This window comes from Nicotiana attenuata, chromosome 7 (assembly GCF_001879085.1).
Source record: "Nicotiana attenuata strain UT chromosome 7, NIATTr2, whole genome shotgun sequence".
Classification (NCBI taxonomy): domain Eukaryota; kingdom Viridiplantae; phylum Streptophyta; class Magnoliopsida; order Solanales; family Solanaceae; genus Nicotiana; species Nicotiana attenuata.
The window spans coordinates 48885269-48906502 of NC_031995.1; the positions used below are offsets into that span (position 1 = coordinate 48885269).

Genomic DNA, 21234 nt, shown 5'->3' on the forward strand with positions numbered 1-21234 from the left:
GCTACCTAATCTTCTATCTTAATTCTCAACCTCCACACCTTCCTATCTAGGGTCATGTCCTCGGTAAGCTGGAGAGTCACTATGTCTTGCCTAATCACCTCTCCCCAATACTTCTTCAGCCAACATCTACCTCTCCTTGGACCCTCCAAGACCAACCTCTTACACCTCCTTGCTGGGGCATATGTACCTCTCCTCTTCACATGTCCGAACCATCTAAGTCTCGCTTCCCGCATCTTGTCCTCCACAGGAGCCACGCTCACCTTGTCCGGAATATCTTCATTCCGAATTTTATTTATCCTGTTATACCTGCACATCCATCTCAACATCCTCATTTCTGCTACCTTCATCTTCTGGACATGGGAATTCTTGACTGGCCAACACTCAGCCCCGTAAAACATAGTCGGTCTAACCAGCGCTCTATAAAACTTACTTTTAAGTTTTGCTCGCACATTATTATTTCACAAAATACAGGAAGCGGGCCTCCATTTCATCCACCCCGCTCCAATACGATGTGTGACATCCTCGTCAATCTCCCCATTCCCTTGTATAACTAACGCAAGGTACTAGAAACTTTCTCTCCTAGGGATGACTTGTGAATCAAGTCTCACGTCCTCATCCACTTCCTGAGTCGCACCACTAAACTTGCACTCCAAGTATTCTTTCTTGGTCCTGCTCAACTTGAAACCTTTAGACTCCAGAGTCCGCCTCCAAACCTCTAATCTCGCGTTAACACCGCCTCACGTATCATCAACAGTATAATGTCATATGCAAATAACATGCACCACAGCACCTCCCCTTGAATGTAGGGCGTCAGTGCATCAGCCGCCAGGGCAAATAAAAATGGGTTGAGGGTCGATGCGTCAGCCCCATCACAACTAGAAAGTTTCAAGTCCCCTTCGACTGTCCTCACTCGAGTCGTAGCTCCATCATAGATGTCCTTAATTGTCGTAATGTATGCAACAGGAACACCTCTAGCCTCCAAATATCTCCAAAGAACCTCCCTCGGAACTTTATTGTAAGCCTACTCTAAGTAGATGAACACCATATGTAAATCCCTCCTCCTCTCCCTATACTGCTCTATCAATCTCCTAACAAGGTGACTAGCCTCCGTAGTCGAACGTCCCGGTATAAATCTGAACTGGTTCTCGGAAATAGACACTCTTCCTCACTCTCAGCTCCACCACCCTCTCCCAGACTTCCATAGTATGGCTTAGTAGCTTGATACCCCGATAGTTGTTGCAACTTTGGATATCACCATTGTTCTTGTACAAAGGCATTGTACTCCACCTCCATTCTTCGTCACCTTTTTCGTCCTAAAAATGACAATAAATAGCTCAGTGAGCCACTCCAAGCCCACCCTATCGCACCCTTCCAAAACAGAATTTTGATTGGCCCCGTCACTCTTCCCTTACTCATCTTATGCATAACCCCCTCTACCTCCTCAACTTTTATATGCCTATAATACCCAAAGTCTTGATGACTCTCCGAGTGTTGCAAGTCACCCTACACAATGTTCCTATCTCCATCTTCGTACAAGAGTGCATGGAAGTAAGTCTGTCATCTCTATCGAATATGTGCCTCATCCAACAAAACTCTATATTCCTCGTCTTTGATGCACTTCACTTGGTCCAGGTCATGGGCCTTCCTTTTTCTCGCCTTGGCTAGCATATACAGCTTTTTATCCCCGCATTTGCCCTAAAGTTCTTCATACAGTTCAAACGCTACAGTCTTCGTCGTCGTCGTGACCGCTAACTTTGTTTCCTTTTTAGCAATCATATACCGCTCCATATTCATTCTATTCTCCTCCTAGTCCACGCTCTCCAAAAGCTTCAAATACATCGCTTTCTCGGCTTCCTCTTTACCTTGGACCTCTCCATTCCACCATTAGTCCCCCTTGTGACCACTAGAGTAGCCCTTCAAGACCGCTAATACCTCTCTAGCAACTTCCAATGCAATTCGCTGTCGTGGTTCACATACCTCTTGTGTCCCCACTACTCCTCCATGCCCCATAGCCAGCAACATATCCTCCAACTCCTAGGCTTTGTCTTTAGTCAAAGCTCCCCTACTTGATAACTTAAATTAGTTATCACCAAATCAAAAGTCTTAGCAAAATCCGGTAGTGAATCCAGTAGCGAAGTTCCTCCTCCGTTTCTAATTCCAAAAGCAAAGTCGCCATGCACATCATCATAACCCCCAGAATCACCCCAATATGGCCATCGAAATCTCCTCCTATGAAAAGTTTCTCAGTGTGCGGAATACCACGCACAACCTCATCCAAATTCTCCAAGAAATGCCTTTGATCTCCTCGTCCAAGCCCACTTGGGAAGCGTACGCACTAATCACGTTTAAAGTAAATCCCCCAACAACCAGCTTATAATAATCATCAGCCTATTGTTCACCTTCCTAACCTCCACCACTAGCTCCCTGAGATCCCTACCTACCCCATTCTTGCCCCTCCCCCCCCCCCCCCACGCGTCTAGAGTACCATAGTCTAAATTCGTCTACATCTCGTGCCTTAACTCCCACCTATCTAGTATCCTAGAGACAAGCTATATTGATCTTCCTCTTATGGAGAACCTTTGCTAACTCTATAGACTTTCCCGTCAAAGTCCTTATGTTCCAAGACCCAACTCTAAGCTTGGGGACTCCCTTACCACCCTTACCTCCCCTTGCAATCGACCCCCACCCACCTCCACATACCCCCTCCCCGACCCCCTCCCCCTCCCCCTCCCCGAGGACCTCCCTGAGGACATGACCTTACCCTACCATAATTCACTACAGCCACTATAATCTAAGGCACACTAAGCAAGCACTACCACAAAACTAATGTACTAGAAATGGTAGTAGCAGGTAGATAAGCGAGACAAAATTCACTAATCTAAAGCCCACAAGCAAATACAGTAACCGCAATTAGAACACAACGACAAATAAAGAACACATTTGGAACAGAAGAAACAGATTGTAACAGAGCATATCGAAAACAGAATATAACAAAAAAAGAATAGAAGAGCCTAGTTTTTTAAACAGAGGAATAAAAGTCGACGGAGACAATAGAGCTCGCTGGATATCTATCCTGAGTTATTGGATCACGTCGGAAGTGGCTTGAAATCAATTGGGACATGTTCAGTTGAGGGGGTGACCACCAGTGATACAAAATTTGGCCGAAAACCTGACTGTATTTATGCTCACGCACCGGTGCGTGACTGAACCTCGCCGGAACTCAGTCAGCCCTGTTCACTGTACGCAGCCTCGAAAACACGCACTGACACACGCAAAGAGAGGGAAAACGAGGGGGAGAGAGAGAGAGGAAGAAAGAGGAGAAAGAAAACGTCGCCACTGGTGAGGTCGCTGGCGGTGGGAGAAGTGTAAAGAGAAGACGTAAAAAAGAAGGGGAAGAAAAAGAAAAGAGAGGAAAGGAGAGAGATGGGGGGAAAGAGGGAAGAGATGAGAGAGAGGGGACCTACCTTGCGATGGGAGGGTAGTCGTCGGCAGCTTTGTCGGTCGCCCGTTGTTTAGTGACCATTAGAAAATGGTAGTTACCCTACAAATAAATTTTGCCCCTAATTCAAGAAAATTCGCCCCTAATTCAAGAAAATTCGTACAAATATGCACAGATATAAGCCATACGTTTTTTGTCGCATAGTCCAATTTCATAACCAGAAGGTAGTAACACAACAACAACCAAAAAAAAAAAAAAAAAAAAAAAAAAAAAAAAGAGAAACATTTCCCTTCTGTCACTAAATTCCTCTCTAACTGGCAGCTCCACCATCCCACTCATCCAACACAAGTAAATTTACTTGAGAAAAGGGCAATTTTATTTCAAATCTAGCACATGGGCTGAAAACTAAATTTGGAAAAGAAGATATGAAACAAAATTTGATTTATATTTTCTACAAATATTAGGTCAAATCAAATAAATCTTCGGTATGTATGAGGGTCCATGAAAACCTTATCTTGCTTTAGGCCCCTCATGACCTGCATGTTAAAAACAGCATTCTGTAAAGATGCATCTGATCATGAACCACCAGTTCCAGAAGCACCCTCAGCTTGTTTTTTCTCCCGTTGTTTCTCCCGCTTTTTCTTGTTTTTCAATGCATTCTTGCTCAGCTCCCTATATTCATGTGAAATACGGAATGATGTATAGCAACTTAATAGTTTGAGCATCCGAAATATTACAAAAGAAAAACAAAAAAAGAGGAAAAGTGCATTGAAGCTTACCCAGAAGAACTTCCTCCAAATAACTGTCAAAATGAAACAGATGCTTACTATTAGCATACTAGTGGCGCAAACTAAAGGAGAAAAATATAACTGGAAATACCGCATGGATGAACTTTCAGATGACATGTATATACAAATTATGACATTTTGAAAGTAGCTAATAAACCATCACGTTGTTACCACATTGCAAGTTTATCATCAGAATGTGTCCTGTAAAGGTAACTACATCCTAATGCAGTAAACATATTTTTTCGAAAAGTTCTGGGTTGAGATTAACTTTTGAAGAAATGTTTACAGAGAATATCTATATTATTCTTTGTGAAATCCTATCTCTAAGTATTTTTTATCCATATCCTGAAAATAATTATGTTTGTTTCCCAGAACAAAGTCTATTCAGAAAAGCAGTATCTTTTCAGTTCGGGAAACCTTCCAAAGCTTTTTATATCAAAATGGGGTAGAGATCAGCGAGTGAGAGAACATATTTGAAAAGTTCAGGATCCTCTTGCCCGGGCGAAAAGAAGAGGAACGATCAAGCAAGAAGTGCCAAATGTGTAATTTATTATCAGTTCTATCGCGTTCAGCCCCACCTAAGAGTGGTATCTTTTTTAGTTACATAGAGAAAATGAGAGATAATAAATTCACAAATTGTATATCTGCTCCCTCCAAATGGTAGACTGTCTAACCTCAGCTTTTTCTTCTCATTTTCTAAGGAAGAGAGTTCTAAAGGAAAATGAGTTGCCAATAAAGATTGGACAGTAATAACTGAAATATCAGATTTGGCTTTAAAATTTCAGGAGATGTTTTACAGAAAAGAAGGAAAGATAAAGATCCATGTAATTACTTATAGAATAATTAAGCTCAACACATCTAATGCATTATATTACATACCTATGTTCCTTTTATTCTCTACAGGTTGATTGCTATCGAACTAAACCATATGAAATTTATAGAGAACAAGAGCTATTCATATTCGATAAAGGACCTTAATATTCTTTTGGGATTCAGTCACCTACATGTCTTAAGGAGTCAGAAATAGAGTTCATCACAGAAAGGTAGAGAAGGGACGCTTCATTCAAGAAAATTAAACATGCATTTTGGGCTAGCCTTTATATTTTTTCTTATTATTTACCATCATTAAATCCAATTCACAATTGACATGGCATTAACCATTATGAGGATAATGTTAAGTCCAAAGATTGGGTATATGGAGTAACCATTCTAGCCAAATTGTGGGAAGAGAATATCTTAACAATAGCAATAGTATGAAAATCGAACACCTTTACTTACTTGAAACTTTGTTACAGTATAATATTACTGAAGAAGTTTTTTACAAGGGAACCAACTTAATAAATATTCTAGTTGCTGTATACAATCCCCAAGAGAGATAGCTTCAAGTACCTTGGGTCGATGATTCAGGGGGACGGAGAGATCGACGAGGACGTCACTCACCGTGTAGGGGCGGGCTGGATGAAATGGAGGCTTGCATCTGGAGTCTTGTGTGACAAGAAAGTGCCACCGATACTCAAAGGTAAGTTTTATAGAGCTGTGGTTAGACCGACCATGTTGTATGGGGCAGCGTGTTGGCCGGTTAAGAACTCCCATATCCAGAGGATGAAGGTAGCAAAGATGCGGATGCTGAGGTGGATGTGCGGGCACACTAGGATAGACAAGATTAGGAATGAAGATATTCGGAAGAAGGTGGGCGTGGCTCCTGTGGATGACAAGATGCGGGAAGCGAGGCTCAGATGGTTCGGGCACGTGCAGAGGAGAAGTCTTGATGCCCCGGTGAGGAGGTGTGAGCAGTTGGCCGTGGTGGGTACGAGAAGAGGTAGAAGGAGGCCTAAGAAGTATTGGAGAGAGGTGATCAGGCAGGACATGGTACTACTGCAGATTTCCGAGGACATGGCCCTTGATAGGAAGGTCTGGAGGTCAAGCATTAGGGTTGTAAGGTTAGGGGGTAGTGAGCTTTCCTTACTTCATACCGGGGGTGAGGCGGGGTTGGATTAGGGTTGACCTTAGATGGCTTGCAGTTTATGTTGAATCCACACTATCCTTGTTGTTTATCTTAGCCCCGGACCTTAGATTCTGGTTACTGTTATTGCATGTCATTCATCTTTTGGTTGTTATGCTTAAAATTACGGTTTCTACTGGAGTTACTAATGAATTGTCTTTTCTTGTTTTTTATTTCCGTCTTTCTGAGCCGAGGGTCTATACGAAACAGCATCTCTGCCCTATCGGGGTAGGGGTAAGGTCTGCGTACACATTACCCTCCCCAGACCCCACTTTGTGGGATTTTACTGGGTAGTTGTTGTTGTTGTAGTAGTTGCTGTATACAAGGTCAGTTAACTTCACAAAGGTAATGGCTGCGCAGAAAACCCACTAGTGAGTAATCATCATATTAAACATACCATATCATTTATGTAATGTAGTTTATACATTGTAATATAGACGGAAATAACATAGCATATTCATAATGTCAGTGTTCTCCATTGGGAAATTAAAAGTATTAACTCCCCAGGCATGACATTCAAAATGCTCGACAAAGTTATTTTGCTCTAAGAATGTAGCTAAATGCCAAAAAATTCATTGAAATTATTAGATTGAATACCAATTATGGTAAGGTATAAGCACTCTATACACCAGCTTGGTGTGCTATCAATGAATACCTCTGACTTATCAGAAGAAAAAAGTTATAAGTAATCAATAAAGTATCCCTTCCATACCTCTGCTTGAACCTCAGCAGCAACCTTCGCATGAGGTGGACGATAAGCAGCAGGTTTTGCTGCAGGAGGATTGGCAGGTGTAGCCTTTGGAACGGCCTGGGTAGCTTTTGGAACGGCCTGGGTAGCTTTTGATCCTTTCCCTGGAAAGACATTTTGGTTTCAGCTCCCATTATAACAAGTACATGGGCATTACATCAAACTTTGTTACAAGATTTAAACAGGAGGAACCTGGCGCTTTAGCTTCATCTATTTTCACCGAGCCAACTGCCTTCACAAGGTCTTCAATGTCACCAAATTTTTCTACTGACTCTGGCTTCCAATCAACCTGTCAGAGGAGTGAACAAAGAAGTAAGCAGGCAGAGCAAGTTGGTTCGCAGAAAAAAAATAGCAAGACTATTAACCTGATACAATCTGTCAAACATCTTCTTGAAGTACAATGATCCATTGTGGTGAAAAATTTTAACCCTTCGAAAACATGAAAGAATGAGCATTAGCTATCATGTATTTAATAACAAAATTGCCAAATATATCTGCTTCCATAAACCTGGCACCCACTTTCTCTCATTCCAAACAAAGGCAACAATATTTTGATTGTAAAACAAAATTCGGTCTTTTAGCCAATGAACCCATTGCCTCACTCTTCCCACAAAGGCAACATTAAGCATGCTCACAAGCTTCTCATTCTTTAGAATCACCGAGGGCTTCTCAACATAATTATAAGTTCATGCAGTTGCATTAGGGCCATAATTCAACAGATCCATTTTTAGTAAGGAAGATAGATAATTGCTATAACAAACCTACAGGTGGATTAACATCAGCATCTGAAAAGTTGACCACTAGATTAAAGATTTAAGACATTATTAAATCAATAGATTGACAGAAGTCAAGTGGTCCAGACAGCTATCAAGATATTCTGATATGGTATCAAATGGAGCAAAATGCACTAACTGTGATGCATTAAATTGTCTTATCATTGCAAGCTACAAATTGAAAAATTTGTACACTAGGTTCTCAAGTTACCGTTTAGCCAAAGCACATTCTTTTAAAAACAAAATCAGCAAAACATATGCATACCCATTATCAACTTGAAGGCGTGGAGCTGTTGTGGCAGTCATAAAGTACCGACCATCAGGAGACCATTCACTTGTCACTGACAATTCAGCCCTTGTAGTTCCAAGCTGCTGCTTTTCCTTGTAGTCCCAGAATGCCTGAAGTCATGACTAATCGCTTAAAAGCTAAGCTAAATAAGCAGAAGAAACTTGTAATTCAATATCACAGGCAAGCATCACTCTATGAATCAACTAAGATTTAGTAGGAACTTTCTCAACCTCCAGGTAGACATGGCGAAATACAGTCGTCTAAATTGTTCAGACAACTACCATAAATGAAGGTCAAGGTGCAGGCAGGCTGCACTTGCCAGAGTGGTTTATTAGCGCAAATATGAGTAGAAGCTGCTGAGCCAACAACCCAAATAACAAGAATGGAGGACTAAGAGATATAGGCAATATTTTACCAATTTGAACAACTAAAACTACAAGCCTAAGAGGATTATTTAAGTGCCATATACTAAAGGAGCTCACTTTAATGAGATAAAAGAAACCATCTGACTACACAAATCACCATATCTTCCCTTTCTTTTATAGCGATGATGTCTAGGCCAGCTTGCGTGCACGTAGACTATTTCATCGGGTACCTATTACCTCCCACTAGCATAGATACCGGCTAACTCTGGCTTTCAAGCTTAGGTAGATGGGAAGAAATTACCTAATGCTTCTTGTCTCAGCTAGAATTTGAACCCTGATCTCTAAGGTTGCACCCACTTAAGGCCACACCCTTGGGTGCCACATAAATCACTATATCTTATTTTCTTGTGACCAAAATTATCCAATCCCTATGACATAATTGAAGGAGGCCAAAATGTCCAAGGAAATGGTTGGAAATTGATGAACAGACCAGGGGAAGGAATTGAGCTTGCTGGAAAATTAACCCGAAAAAGCTGTCAGAATGAGATCTTTGAACATCTGTTCGTCATAAAAATCACGGGATATTCTATTTATCGAGAAAATTCACCCAAAAAAAACTAGAGAACAATTGAAAATCAGTGGAGATTGTCGCAGGTTATAATTGAGGCTTATGGTGCAGGATAATCCTACTGAAAGTGGGTGTACAGTAAGATCTTTGTCAGCAAAAGACACTACCGTCATAAACTAGGCAAAACCACTGGAAAAATATGAAAGATGGATGGGATGATTCGCAGGTAGTCGACCCCAGTGAGTCAGAATATTACATTAATCTCACAGGAAAAAAAGAGGAAGAAGGAACTTTTTGAGCCATGCTGAATTAGGGTTCAGGTGATCGAAATTAGTTAGGCTGGGAATGGAAATCAACTGCCATGAAAGCAAGAAATTCACTGAATTGTCTCTGTGAGAATGCACGGGAGAAAAATCTTATTGATGTATTAACATATGTTACAATGAGCCCTATATATATACACACATAACATGTCCTACTCCTAATATATATTGGATTAGGGTTATTTATTTACTCCTATTTACATGACTATTCTAACACTCCCCCTCAAGCTGGTGCATATAAATCATATGTACCGAGCTTGTTACATATGTAGTTAATACGAGGACCAGTGAGGGACTTGGTGAAAATATCTGCAAGCTGATCATTCGACTTCACAAACTTTGTAGCAATATCTCCCGAGAGTATCTTTTCTCTAACAAAGTGACAGTCAATCTCAATGTGTTTAGTTCTCTCATGGAACACTGGATTTGACGCAATATGAAGAGCAGCTTGATTATCACACACAAGTCCCATCTGACTAATCTCACCAAATTTCAACTCCTTGAGCAACTGTTTGATCCAAATTAGCTCACATGTCGCCATAGCCATCGCTCGATATTCTGCTTCTGCACTAGACCGAGCAACCACATTCTGTTTCTTGCTCTTCCAGGACACCAAATTTCCTCCTACCAAGACACAATATCCAGACGTAGAACGTCTATCAGAAGGTGATCCTGCCCAATCAGCATCTGAGTATCCAACGATCTGCTCATGGCCTCGACCCTCAAACAATAAACCTTTGCCTGGAGCTGATTTTATATACCGAAGAATGCGAACAACTGCATCCCAATGACTATCACACGGAGAATCCATAAACTGACTCACAACACTCACAGAAAAGGAAATGTCAGGTCTTGTCACTGTAAGGTAATTTAATTTACCAACCAACCGTCTATATCTTGCAGCATCGCTAAGAGGCTCCCCCTGTCCTGGCATAAGTTTAGAATTCGGATCCATCGGAGTGTCAACCGGTCTACAACCTGTCATTCCTGTCTCTTCAAGAATATCTAAGGCATACTTTCGTTGTGAGATCACAACACCTGAGCTAGACTGAGCGACTTCAATACCCAGAAAATACTTTAGTTTGCCCAGATCCTTAGTCTGAAAGTGTTGCAAGAGATGTTGCTTCAATTTAGTAATACCATCCTGGTCATTGCCGGTAATAACAATGTCGTGAACATAGACCACCAGATAAATACAGAGACTCGAGGCAGAATGCCGATAGAATACAGAATGATCAGCTTCACTCTGAATCATGCCAAATTCTCGAATAACTGTGCTGAACTTACCAAACCATGCTCGAGGAGACTGCTTTAGACCATAAAGTGACCGACGCAAGCGACATACAAGGCCACGAGACTCCCCCTGAGCAACAAACCCAGGTGGTTGCTCCATATAAACTTCATCCTCAAGGTCACCGTGTAAAAAAGCATTCTTAATGTCCAGCTGATAGAGGGGCCAATGGCGAACAGCAGCCATGGATAGAAAAAGGCGGACTGATGCTATCTTAGCCACAGGAGAGAAGGTATCACTGTAATCGAGCCCAAATATCTGAGTATATCCTTTGGCAACAAGACGAGCTTTAAGACGATCAACCTTACCATCCGGACCAACCTTGACTGCATACACCCAACGACAACCAACAGTAGATTTACCTGAAGGAAGAGGGACGAGCTCCCAAGTACCACTCGTATGTAAAGCAGACATCTCGTCAATCATAGCCTGTCGCCATCCTGGATGAGACAATGCTTCACCTGTAGACTTAGGGATGGAAACAGAGGACAAAGAAGATAGAAAAGCATAATAGGGTGATGACAAACGATGATAACTCAAACCGACATAATGGGGATTAGGATTAAGGGTGGCCCGTATACCTTTCCGAAGTGCAATCGGTTGATTAAGAGGAGACAAGTCCGCAGTATTAGCAGGGTCAGGTGCAGGACGTGAATTAGCTGGACCTGATGCTGGGCGCGGACGACGATGATATGTCAAAAGTGGTGTTCCTGTGGCAGGGAGTCTAGGAGGAGCCACACTAGACTCCTCAACGGCTGGAATGGATAAGACTTCTATAGCGGAAGGTGAAGGAGGAGCTATAGGAGACTCGGGTAAGACTTCTGTGGCGGAAGGTGAAGGAGGAGCTATAGTAGACTCCTTAAAGGTCGGTATAGGTAAGACCTCAGATATATCAAGGGGGTCAGAAAGGTCAGAAGAGGTAAAGAAAGGTTTAGACTCAAAAAATGTGACATCAGAGGACATAAAGTACCGACGAAGATCAAGTGAGTAACAACGATATCCCTTCTGAACACGAGAATAACCAAGGAAGACACACTTGAGAGCACGAGGAGCTAACTTATCTTTCCCAGGGGCTAGGTTATGAACGAAACAAGTGCTCCCAAAAACACGAGGGGGAACAGAGTATACGGGTGATTGGGGAAACAATACTGCATACGGTATCTGATTCTGGATGGGAGAGGAAGGCATCCGATTAACTAAATAACAAGCTGTGAGAACTGCATCGCCCCAAAAACGCAGCGGAACATGAGATTCAATGAGAAGTGTGCGAGCAGTCTCAATGATGTGCCTATTCTTTCTCTCTGCAACCCCATTTTGCTGAGGGGTATAAGGACAAGAGGTCTGATGAATAATTCCTTGAGAAGTCATAAACTGCTGAAATTGAGAGGATAAATATTCTAAGGCATTATCACTGCGAAAAGTGCGAATGGAAACACCAAATTGATTTTTAATTTCAGCACAAAAATTCTGGAATATAGAAAACAACTCAGAACGATCTTTCATTAAGAAAATCCAAGTACATCTTGAATGATCATCAATAAAACTAACAAAATAACGAAATCCCAAGGTTGAACTGACTCTACTAGGACCCCATATATCAGAGTGAACTAAAGAAAAAATAGACTCTGCGTGACTCTCAATACTACGAGGATAGGAGGCTCGGGTATGTTTCCCGAGCTGACATGACTCGCACTCTAATGTGGATAAACTAGACAAACCAGGCACCATCTTCTGAAGCTTGGATAAGCTTGGATGTCCTAAACGTCTATGAATTAGGTCCGGAGGATCTGTAACTAGACATGCCTTGGAGGATTTTAGGGAGTTAAGGTAGTAAAGCCCTTCTGATTCAAGTCCTGTTCTAATCGTCTGCCCTGTACTGCGGTCCTGCATAATAAAAGAATCATCAATAAAATATATACCACAATGGAGGGCACGAGTCAAACGACTAACAGATGCAAGATTAAAAGGACAGCCAGGGACATAGAGAACGGAATCTAGAGTGACAGAGGGTAGGGGATTCGCTTGTCCAACTCCTTTTGCTTTGGTTTGAGACCCATTGGCTAAAGTAACAGTGGGAAGAGACTGTGAATACGCAATATTTGACAAAAGTGATTTATTACCAGAGATATGATCAGAAGCGGCTGAGTCCACAACCCATTGTCCAGGAGGACTAGACTGGGAAACACAAGCAAAAGAATTACCAGCAACAGAAGTATTAGTCTGAGCAACAGAAGCTACTTGTGGAGATGTCTGCTTACTTGCTCGATACTGAAGGAACTCATTATACTCCCCTTCAGATAAAGAAAATCCCTGGTTACCTGTAGTCTCAGTCTGAGCAACATAAGCATTTTTGGTTGGGCGGCCATGTAAAGAATAGCATACATCACGAGTGTGTCCAAGTTTATGACAATAGGAGCACTTGGGTCTAGATCTTCCAAAACGACCTCCTCCTCGTCTATTCTCCATAGTATGAGATGCCCGATTGTCCACTGATTGGGATACGAGGACAGATGAGTCAAGTGTCTGTGATGAGCTCACTGGGTGACTAGGTGCTGCAGCAAGGCGAAGTAATCGAGAGAATAATTCATCAACTGTGGGGACGGTTGGACTAGCCAAAATCTGGTCACGTACTGAATCAAGGTCATTAGGGAGTCCAGCGAGTGTAAGAACTAGAAACATCTTCTGTCGTTGCTCTTGTTGTTTTTCAATACTAGCAGAAACTGGCATCAACGTCTCAAATTCTTCCATGACTGCCTGAACTTGTCCCAAGTAAGTAGACATATCTAATTCCTGTTTCTTCAAGCTTGTCATTCGCGATATTACATCATAGAAACGAGATATGTCATTAGTGTATAGATTACGAGCCTTTTCCCAAACTAAATAACATGTCTGGAATGGACGGAACAAGGGCATCAACTTGGAATCAATAGATCGCCACAGGATACTACATAACTGAGCATCGACCTTCTCCCACTGTGTTTTGGCCTTTTCATCACCTTCGCTAGCCTTTTTTGTTAAATGATCTTGAACTCCTTGACATTTACACCACAACTCGACAGATGAAGCCCAATCTAAGTAGTTTGAACCTCCCATTAAAGGTTCTGAGGTAATCATAACACCGGAACTGCCAGAACCCGGGTTTCTAGACCCGAAAGCATCGACTCCCAAAGACATGGTTGGATTATCACCAAATAACAAAAAGAATCAACTGAAAATTCTCTGAAACAGATGAAGAAAACACTGTGTTTGCCGAAAAAGTACTGTAGCTGCCGGAAAAATCAGTGTAGTCGTCGGAAAAACTCAAAGTGGTCGGAATCAAACGAAAACAGGATGGGTAGGGTCGGAATTGCTGTGCGACCAGGCTGTCCTGAAGAAGCTCGGCCAAAAAATGGCCGGAAGAGGCCTCACGCGCCGGCGCGTGACGACGGAGACTCGCCGGAAAATATTTTCTGGCGGCGCGTGAGGGCGCGTGGGAGAGGTTCTGCCGGAGAAATTTTTGTGGTTTGGTCGCCGGAAGCTGATCTATCTCGTGGTGGTGTTGGTTTTTGCACAACACCGACGGATATTGATTTTTTCTTGCGGACAGTGCTGTTTTGCCAGAAAAAAAGGTTTTTTTTTTTTTTTCTTCCCGGAGTCGCTGGAATTTATGCACAGCGATAAATATCTCACGATAGCTCTGATACCATGTGAGAATGCACGGGAGAAAAATCTTATTGATGTATTAACATATGTTACAATGAGCCCTATATATATACACACATAACATGTCCTACTCCTAATATATATTGGATTAGGGTTATTTATTTACTCCTATTTACATGACTATTCTAACAGTCTCAATAGAGTTCACGCGCTGAGCAGATGGAGTGGATCCCCTAATAAAAATCTGCAACCTAGTCAGTGCGTGACCTCCACTTAAGACGTGGCTTCTCGAATTTTGTTTGCTGAAATATTCTTGGTTTCGTGGTATGTTGGTTGATGCATAACACTCGCAAGAAGCAAAGAAGACTCAAATAAACAAGACGGTTTTAGGAATAATATGGGTGAATGACATTTTCTTATCTCAAATATTACTGGTAAATGCATATTAATTTCTAATAAAAGCTTAGATGTCATATGAAATATAAGAGAAACAGGGATAAAAGACTGAGAGAATGAGCGAAGAATAATGACTTACGCATTAATCCCTTTATAGGGATACTTTACCATGTACATGGTTGTTTTACCCACCTGATACAACATTTTTTTAAGAGTAGATGATACTACATTAATAAATATATATTTTAGATGAGTATATTATATCACTCCCTCTGTCCCAATTTATGTGATGAACTTTCCTTTTTAGTCTTTCCCAAAAAGAATGATACATATTTAGAAACAATTTAACTTTAAACTTCCCATTTTACCCTTGACGAGATGATTTATAGCCACACGAATATACGACTTGTTTCAGACTACAAGTTCAAGTCTTTTTTTCTTTCTTACGCTCCACACGCAATCAAATAACATCACATAAAATGGGACAGGGAGAGTGTAAATATTATTGTTTGCACTTAACTATCTAACACTATCTACATTAACTATCTGATAACTCAATTGGGTTTTGTTTTGCACAGGGAGAATCAAATGGTCATATACACCAATTATGTCGATCGCTATATGTTCTAAAGAATGTCCTCGAGCATGATTTGCTAAGCAGCAAGCTTAGAATAGTTAAAAGTTTGGCATGCCTCCAATGAAGCTGATCATTTTGTGTTCTATTTAGCACTGAAATCTAGTATTCTACTTCCTTGATCTTATTTTATATGAGATTCTTTTCTTTTTGTTCTATCTCGAAAAGATTGACTCCTTTAACATCCCTATTTTACTCTTAATCACATGAGTTAGGATGCTACTTGATATAAAAGCTGATTTTAAATTAGAAAAACTACACATCAAGGGATATGTCGAACTCTTTCCATCTCTCGTTTAATTGTTGGTAATAAGGGAAATGTTGGTACTTTGATTATATTTAGCCTGTGTCAAAAGTCTTCTTTTTTTATAGGTAGTAGCAATCCATGATATTTGAAACAGATATAAGAGTTATGGACATTTCCGACGTCTGAATATAGTAATCATCTAGATATACATACCATGTCTCCTGGTAAGTTACCAAAGCCTGCCAAGCATATAACTGTAGAACAAGGATTAAGGCAAGCAAAAGCAGTAACTGCAGATGGAAATAAACTAGCAGGCTGAACTAGCCCTTTTTCCAATGACCAACTAGAAACAATGATGACAAATTAGAAAAAGAAAGTTTTTTCTAAGAAAAGGATACAGTTCCCCAGCGGATTCCATCTGATAGTGTTGTATGGGCCTGTTCCAAGCTCAAGCAGAGGATTGCACTTCTTGTCGAACACCGTGGCCATAGCAGGCATAACTAAGTGATTTAAGGAATAGCAGCAACATCCAGAAAATACATGAAACAATGGATTCAAGAAAAAATATAGGAATTCTAGCTGCATATTTTTTTAGTAACAGAGGTGTCGAGGCTATTTTGCACCTTCAACTAAAGCAACATCTAATGCTTAGGCAGAAGGGATAAATTCACCTAGTGTCATTTCTCCTATATTTGAGCCTTGGTTCCCAAGGTTGTTACTCTAACTCCTCGATTGCTATGGCATTGCTTTGAAGGCGGATACTAGTTGCAAATTAATCTTTGAACAAATCCACTCGAGGGAGGAAATAAAAGCTTCTTTATTAGGACTAAATTTAGACCCTATTAATGAACAGAGCGCATGTTCAGTGAGTATATAAAAGCAATGATCTAACGCACTTCACCTTGGACCTCCTCTGTAAGTTGAAGAGCAAAAAGAATATGTGTGCTAGATGTCCTCCACCATTTAACACTTGTCTCACATTTTTTATTGTGTATTACTCCTCTTAAGCGAGAGAGAAGATTTTAAAAGGAATAATTAAAGAAAAACAGTAACACCCAGAACCACGAATGAGAGAATAATGGAAGAACCAAACTCTAAGCTTTAGCAACTAGTTATAAGTGTGCATATATTCAAACTTCTACCGAGTCTTGAAAAGTTGCATCCAACTTCAAACTTTGTAACATTTCTTCCAAATATTCTTGTCTTCAACTTGTATGGTTTTTCACAACAAGTGTGTAACATTTCCATGGACTCTTTTCACTCTTCTTTTTTTTCCCTTTTCTCTAAGGCTTTCTTTTCATTTCTTATAACAATTTCAGAAGCCTTGAGGGTGGGTTTTTGGGTGTTGGTAAAGGATACAACCATAAACAGCTGCAAATTCTTTACCCGAATAGGACCATTGAACATCATGAATAGGGCCGTCTTTACCTGCAACATACCCAAGGATCAGTAAGTCGCAAATTCACTCATTCAACACATAACTTTGGCTGAAGATTAAGAAGACGAAAACAACATACGGAGAGGAACAAGCCCTTCATGGGTCCCATCAGTAGTCAAGTAGTTCAACTTTGATTCTCCGTAGTAGCTTTGGTTTGTTTTATCAACATCTGATTGGACCACCACTAGAAGCCCTGTAGAACCAGAATTCCAGCTCAGTTGCACAGTTGAGCAGCGGAAGAAGCTGCGTCGAGCAACAGCTTGACTTTGTAAGTCCTTTCCACATGCATATATCTGAACACTGGCTGGCATTCCCTGCATAAATTAATTTTCCAAAAGGTTAAATGGGAACCCTGAGTCCTGAGAACTGGCAGCCTTAAGCACACGACACTTGAAGAATTTTATGCTGTGTTGTAATCTGGTTGCATGAAACTAAGGAAGTATTTTACTCTTCTATTACGCCTATTGGTTTTTGGATATTACTGTGCCGAAAAGAACTCCAAAATATTCAGGCAACTTTTCAGATTCACTTTGTTGACTACTCTCGAGTAGCTTCCCCTCAGCTTTCACTACAACAAACACATTGTACTGTGCTGTGCAGAAATACAACTCTTTAAAACCAGCAAGACAGCTCGTGGATATCTGGATTACTATGTACCTCCCGTATAGAATTCGTTATGAAAGCCTGCCATATATTCCCAAAGGCTCAAGTGTATTTTTTATTACATTAAGGAGCAGCTTGAACAACTACTGGAAAAAGCTTTTGAATTTATAGAGAAACTTTTAGGATGGAGTGCACTTCAATGAGACTTGACTGAATGCGCTCGGCATTAGTTTGTGTCAAGTTCTCTAACAAAAAGCATACTATGGATTAGTTAAAAAGTCAGGAGGCATATCAAAATGCACATTCATCATCAAGAGTATAATATATGGATGTGTCAAATTAATAATTTATGAGTATCCAATAATTTTCTTCCTGAAGTGCAAAATAGACCTTGGATTCTGGAACAAATGCAGCCACGTAGGATCCAGGGGCTTTAGAAAGCTCCAATGCAGCAATCGCAGGAACTCGCAGCCGATTAACAAATCCCTTAGAGAAATCCCTAGGATCAAAAAATTGGATCTCATTTGTTGCCAATCGACATGCAACAGTTTCGTCAGAACTGAAACGTACAGAAGGCCTGAAAAAATCAGAGTGCAACTGAATAAAATACTCTGAAATTCTGAGCATCAATTTCCACATAGACAGCCAAAACACAAGAAAATTTACCATGTAACTTTTGTCATATTTTTCTGGAAGAGTTGGTAAACATATTCACCATTTTCTATCTTCCACAAGACCACGTTCTTATCCTGAGGAGATGAGCATTTCTGGAAGGTCTGAAGATAAGTTCCACAAGGAGAGATGACAGCTGCAAGAACGTTTGGGACATTAAAAGACCTAATCTCTTTCAATGTTTTGCAATCAAAGATGCTTATTATGGAGTCTGATTTTGTAACCATGAGTTTGGACCCATCTTCACTGAACTTTGCACTGGTACAAGGAACCCTATCAAGCTTGATACCAGGTTGACCGCTTGGGAAAGGTGGTCCATTCCATATAGCAAAACCCTCTGGTTCTCTTACTAAAATATCCAACGAAGGGGAAGGCTCTACAACCGCCATCCTATAGTGTCAAATATAAGAGCAATGTTAGCCCATACCAGAATTAACATCAGTCAGATTCATGGATGTTGAAACAATTCAGAGTTTGTACTTGCTACATACAATGTCAGTTTACTATCCTCCAAAAGCTTTGGGAGTTCATCTAAACAGAAGAAAGTATTTTCCATAAAAAAAGTTTTTTCGTGAAAATATTTCACTATGAGACATCATTTTCTGAATAATTTTCCAGTGTTTAGTTGGGCGTAAAAGTATGTGACATAGTAATGCAACGAGGCCTGGTATTGAACTTTGTTTGTGGATTGTGTCTGCTCCTTAGTTATTCAGTAAGACATTCTTCTGTTGTATATTCTCGCCATGCATCTTCTATATGCCATTTAATGAAATTCTCTTACTTCATCAAAAAAAAAGGTATGAAGATCATCTTGTAGTGACAGTATTAAATGTTCGAATAATGTCTTAAGTATTGACTGAAATAAGTGACTGCAAAAAAGAAGATGACTTCCACCCAATAAGTAAAAGGTAATCAATTCCTCCTTTCGGCTAAAAATATATTCCGTGGAAGAAAACATTTTTCACAACTCAGGTAAAGCTGTAGGAAACACAGATTTGCCAACAGCCAAATGCCAGTAAAAGCATGGGTTCTCAACTCAAGGTAATATTGAAACTAAAACACGCAATAAACTACTCCCTCTGTCCCAATTTATGTGCCGCAATTTTCTTTTTAGTCTAACCCATAAATAATGACACCTTTCTATATTTAGAAAAAAAAAATTAACTTTAAACTTCCTCATTTTACCCTTAATGAGATGTCTATAGCCACAAAAATATCTATGCCTTGTTTTAGACCACAAGTTTCAAAAGCTTATCTTACTTTCTTAAAATCTGTACCCAGTAAAACAATGCCATAAAAAATGGGGCGAATGGAGTACTAATTAAATGTCCTACCTTTTATTAATCTCAAGCACTCCTGAAACTAATAATGATATTGATGGAGAAAGTATCAACCACAGTATCAAAACCGAAAATTTTAATAAGGGTGACTACCCTTGTTAAATATCAAATCCAACAGAGTAGACTGCTCTAGTGGATTAGCTTAGGTATCTGCGCAAGCATGATTCGGCTCTCTACCCCTCCCAGGTTAGGGGTAAGGTCTGCGCGTACACTACCCTCCACAGACTCCACTTGTGGGAACTCACTGGGTTTGTTGTTGTTGTTGTTGTTGAGCAAGCATGATTCTTTGACCTACTAATAAAAAACTATACACAAAAGAAAATCTCTGAAACATATTACCTACAGGAAACAAATAGAAGCCAATTCTTTACTGTGTATACTGAAGGGAAAATGATTTCACTTTCTCCACTTGATTTTAATGAGCTCTAAAATAACCAGGTAACTAAGTGAAAATATCAACACAAATCAAATTTTAGGGATGCTTTAAATGTGCATTGGGGCTTGCATAACAGAAACAAAAGATGAAATCAATTTACCGGAAAAATTATACTTGAGATGATGCAGTAAAAGTTGGAGCGAGTGTACTTCGCAATCACAGTATTCACTGCTGTCAGCTCACTTGAGCTATTTTCCGATTTTGTGTAGACCGATAATGGGGAGGTGACGAGAGGGAGAAGTGGAGTCTGCAGGGTTACCTATAGAGCAACTTTATTATTCATTTGTTTTCTCTTTCTTTGGAATTTTATTGAAATGTTGAGAGAGGAGGAACTCCTCTAAAAAGGGAATAAAGAAATTAGTAATTGGGACACTGCTGACTGCATAGTTTCAGTAACTAATAAAAAGGGAAAAGGAAAGAAAGAATTACAAGTAAATATACACTGACTTCACGTCATAACAAAAAATGGCTCATGTTTTTAAGTTTTACCCAACATAGCCTATATTGTACATATTTTGAATGCACTAGCAAATTCAAAACTTGTGTTATTACAACCATTGCTTCTAAAAGCTATGTAGTTAAATATGTGTTCTCACAACATTGCTTTCACTTTCTCTTTTTCTCACATCTTCTACATATGCTTCAAAGGGACGTTCGCCGTTGATGTTTCTTACCCTGTGTCACGTGGTTGCAATGTAAGAAAATTGAAGAGTAGAAGCCCACCATTGAAGGTCATTCAAAGCTTTGCTTTCAAAAATAGGATTTTTTAGTGTGTTAGTTGTTTGGATTGGGTGTTGTTCCAATTGATTGAAAATATCAAAAGGAGTTCAAAATTTAAATTTGAAGTGATTTGAAGTAGATTTGAGTTAAATTTTAGAAAAGACGCAAGGAAGAAGACGAAGTCAGTTTTTTGTATAATTATGTATAATTTTGTATAATAATGTATATGAGTGTATAAACTCATCTTATAAACTATTATACACTTTTATACACCTTTATACAAGTGTATGTAGACGAACTTCTTCCACGATTTTCAGTTGCAATTCTTGTTCAAAATCAGTCCAAATCTCCATTAAATGACTTCAAATTTTATATAGAACCTCCTTATACTATTTCTAACAAGTCTAAATAACACCGACTCCCAATTTCTCACAAAATCAAATTCGAAATTTAAACCCACATGTTTAAGCTTGTTAAAAATCTAATTTTTACCATCCAAATGGATTTGGTTTGTTGAACT

At 40.0% G+C, this 21234-nt stretch overlaps 1 protein-coding gene across 1 annotated transcript; it reads right to left on the reverse strand.

Annotated features, from left to right (window-relative positions):
* On the reverse strand, nucleotides 3775–20328 carry LOC109229063 (eukaryotic translation initiation factor 2A). Its single transcript, XM_019394371.1, has 13 exons — nucleotides 20095–20328; nucleotides 18213–18608; nucleotides 17937–18123; nucleotides 17023–17257; nucleotides 16865–16933; nucleotides 15904–16005; nucleotides 15719–15759; nucleotides 8016–8149; nucleotides 7343–7406; nucleotides 7170–7266; nucleotides 6942–7081; nucleotides 4219–4241; nucleotides 3775–4111 (listed from the first exon to the last, which is right to left on the reverse strand). Exons 2-13 carry the CDS (start codon nucleotides 18605–18607, stop codon nucleotides 4015–4017), a joined length of 1584 nt encoding a protein of 527 aa, XP_019249916.1. The 5' UTR covers nucleotide 18608; nucleotides 20095–20328; the 3' UTR covers nucleotides 3775–4014.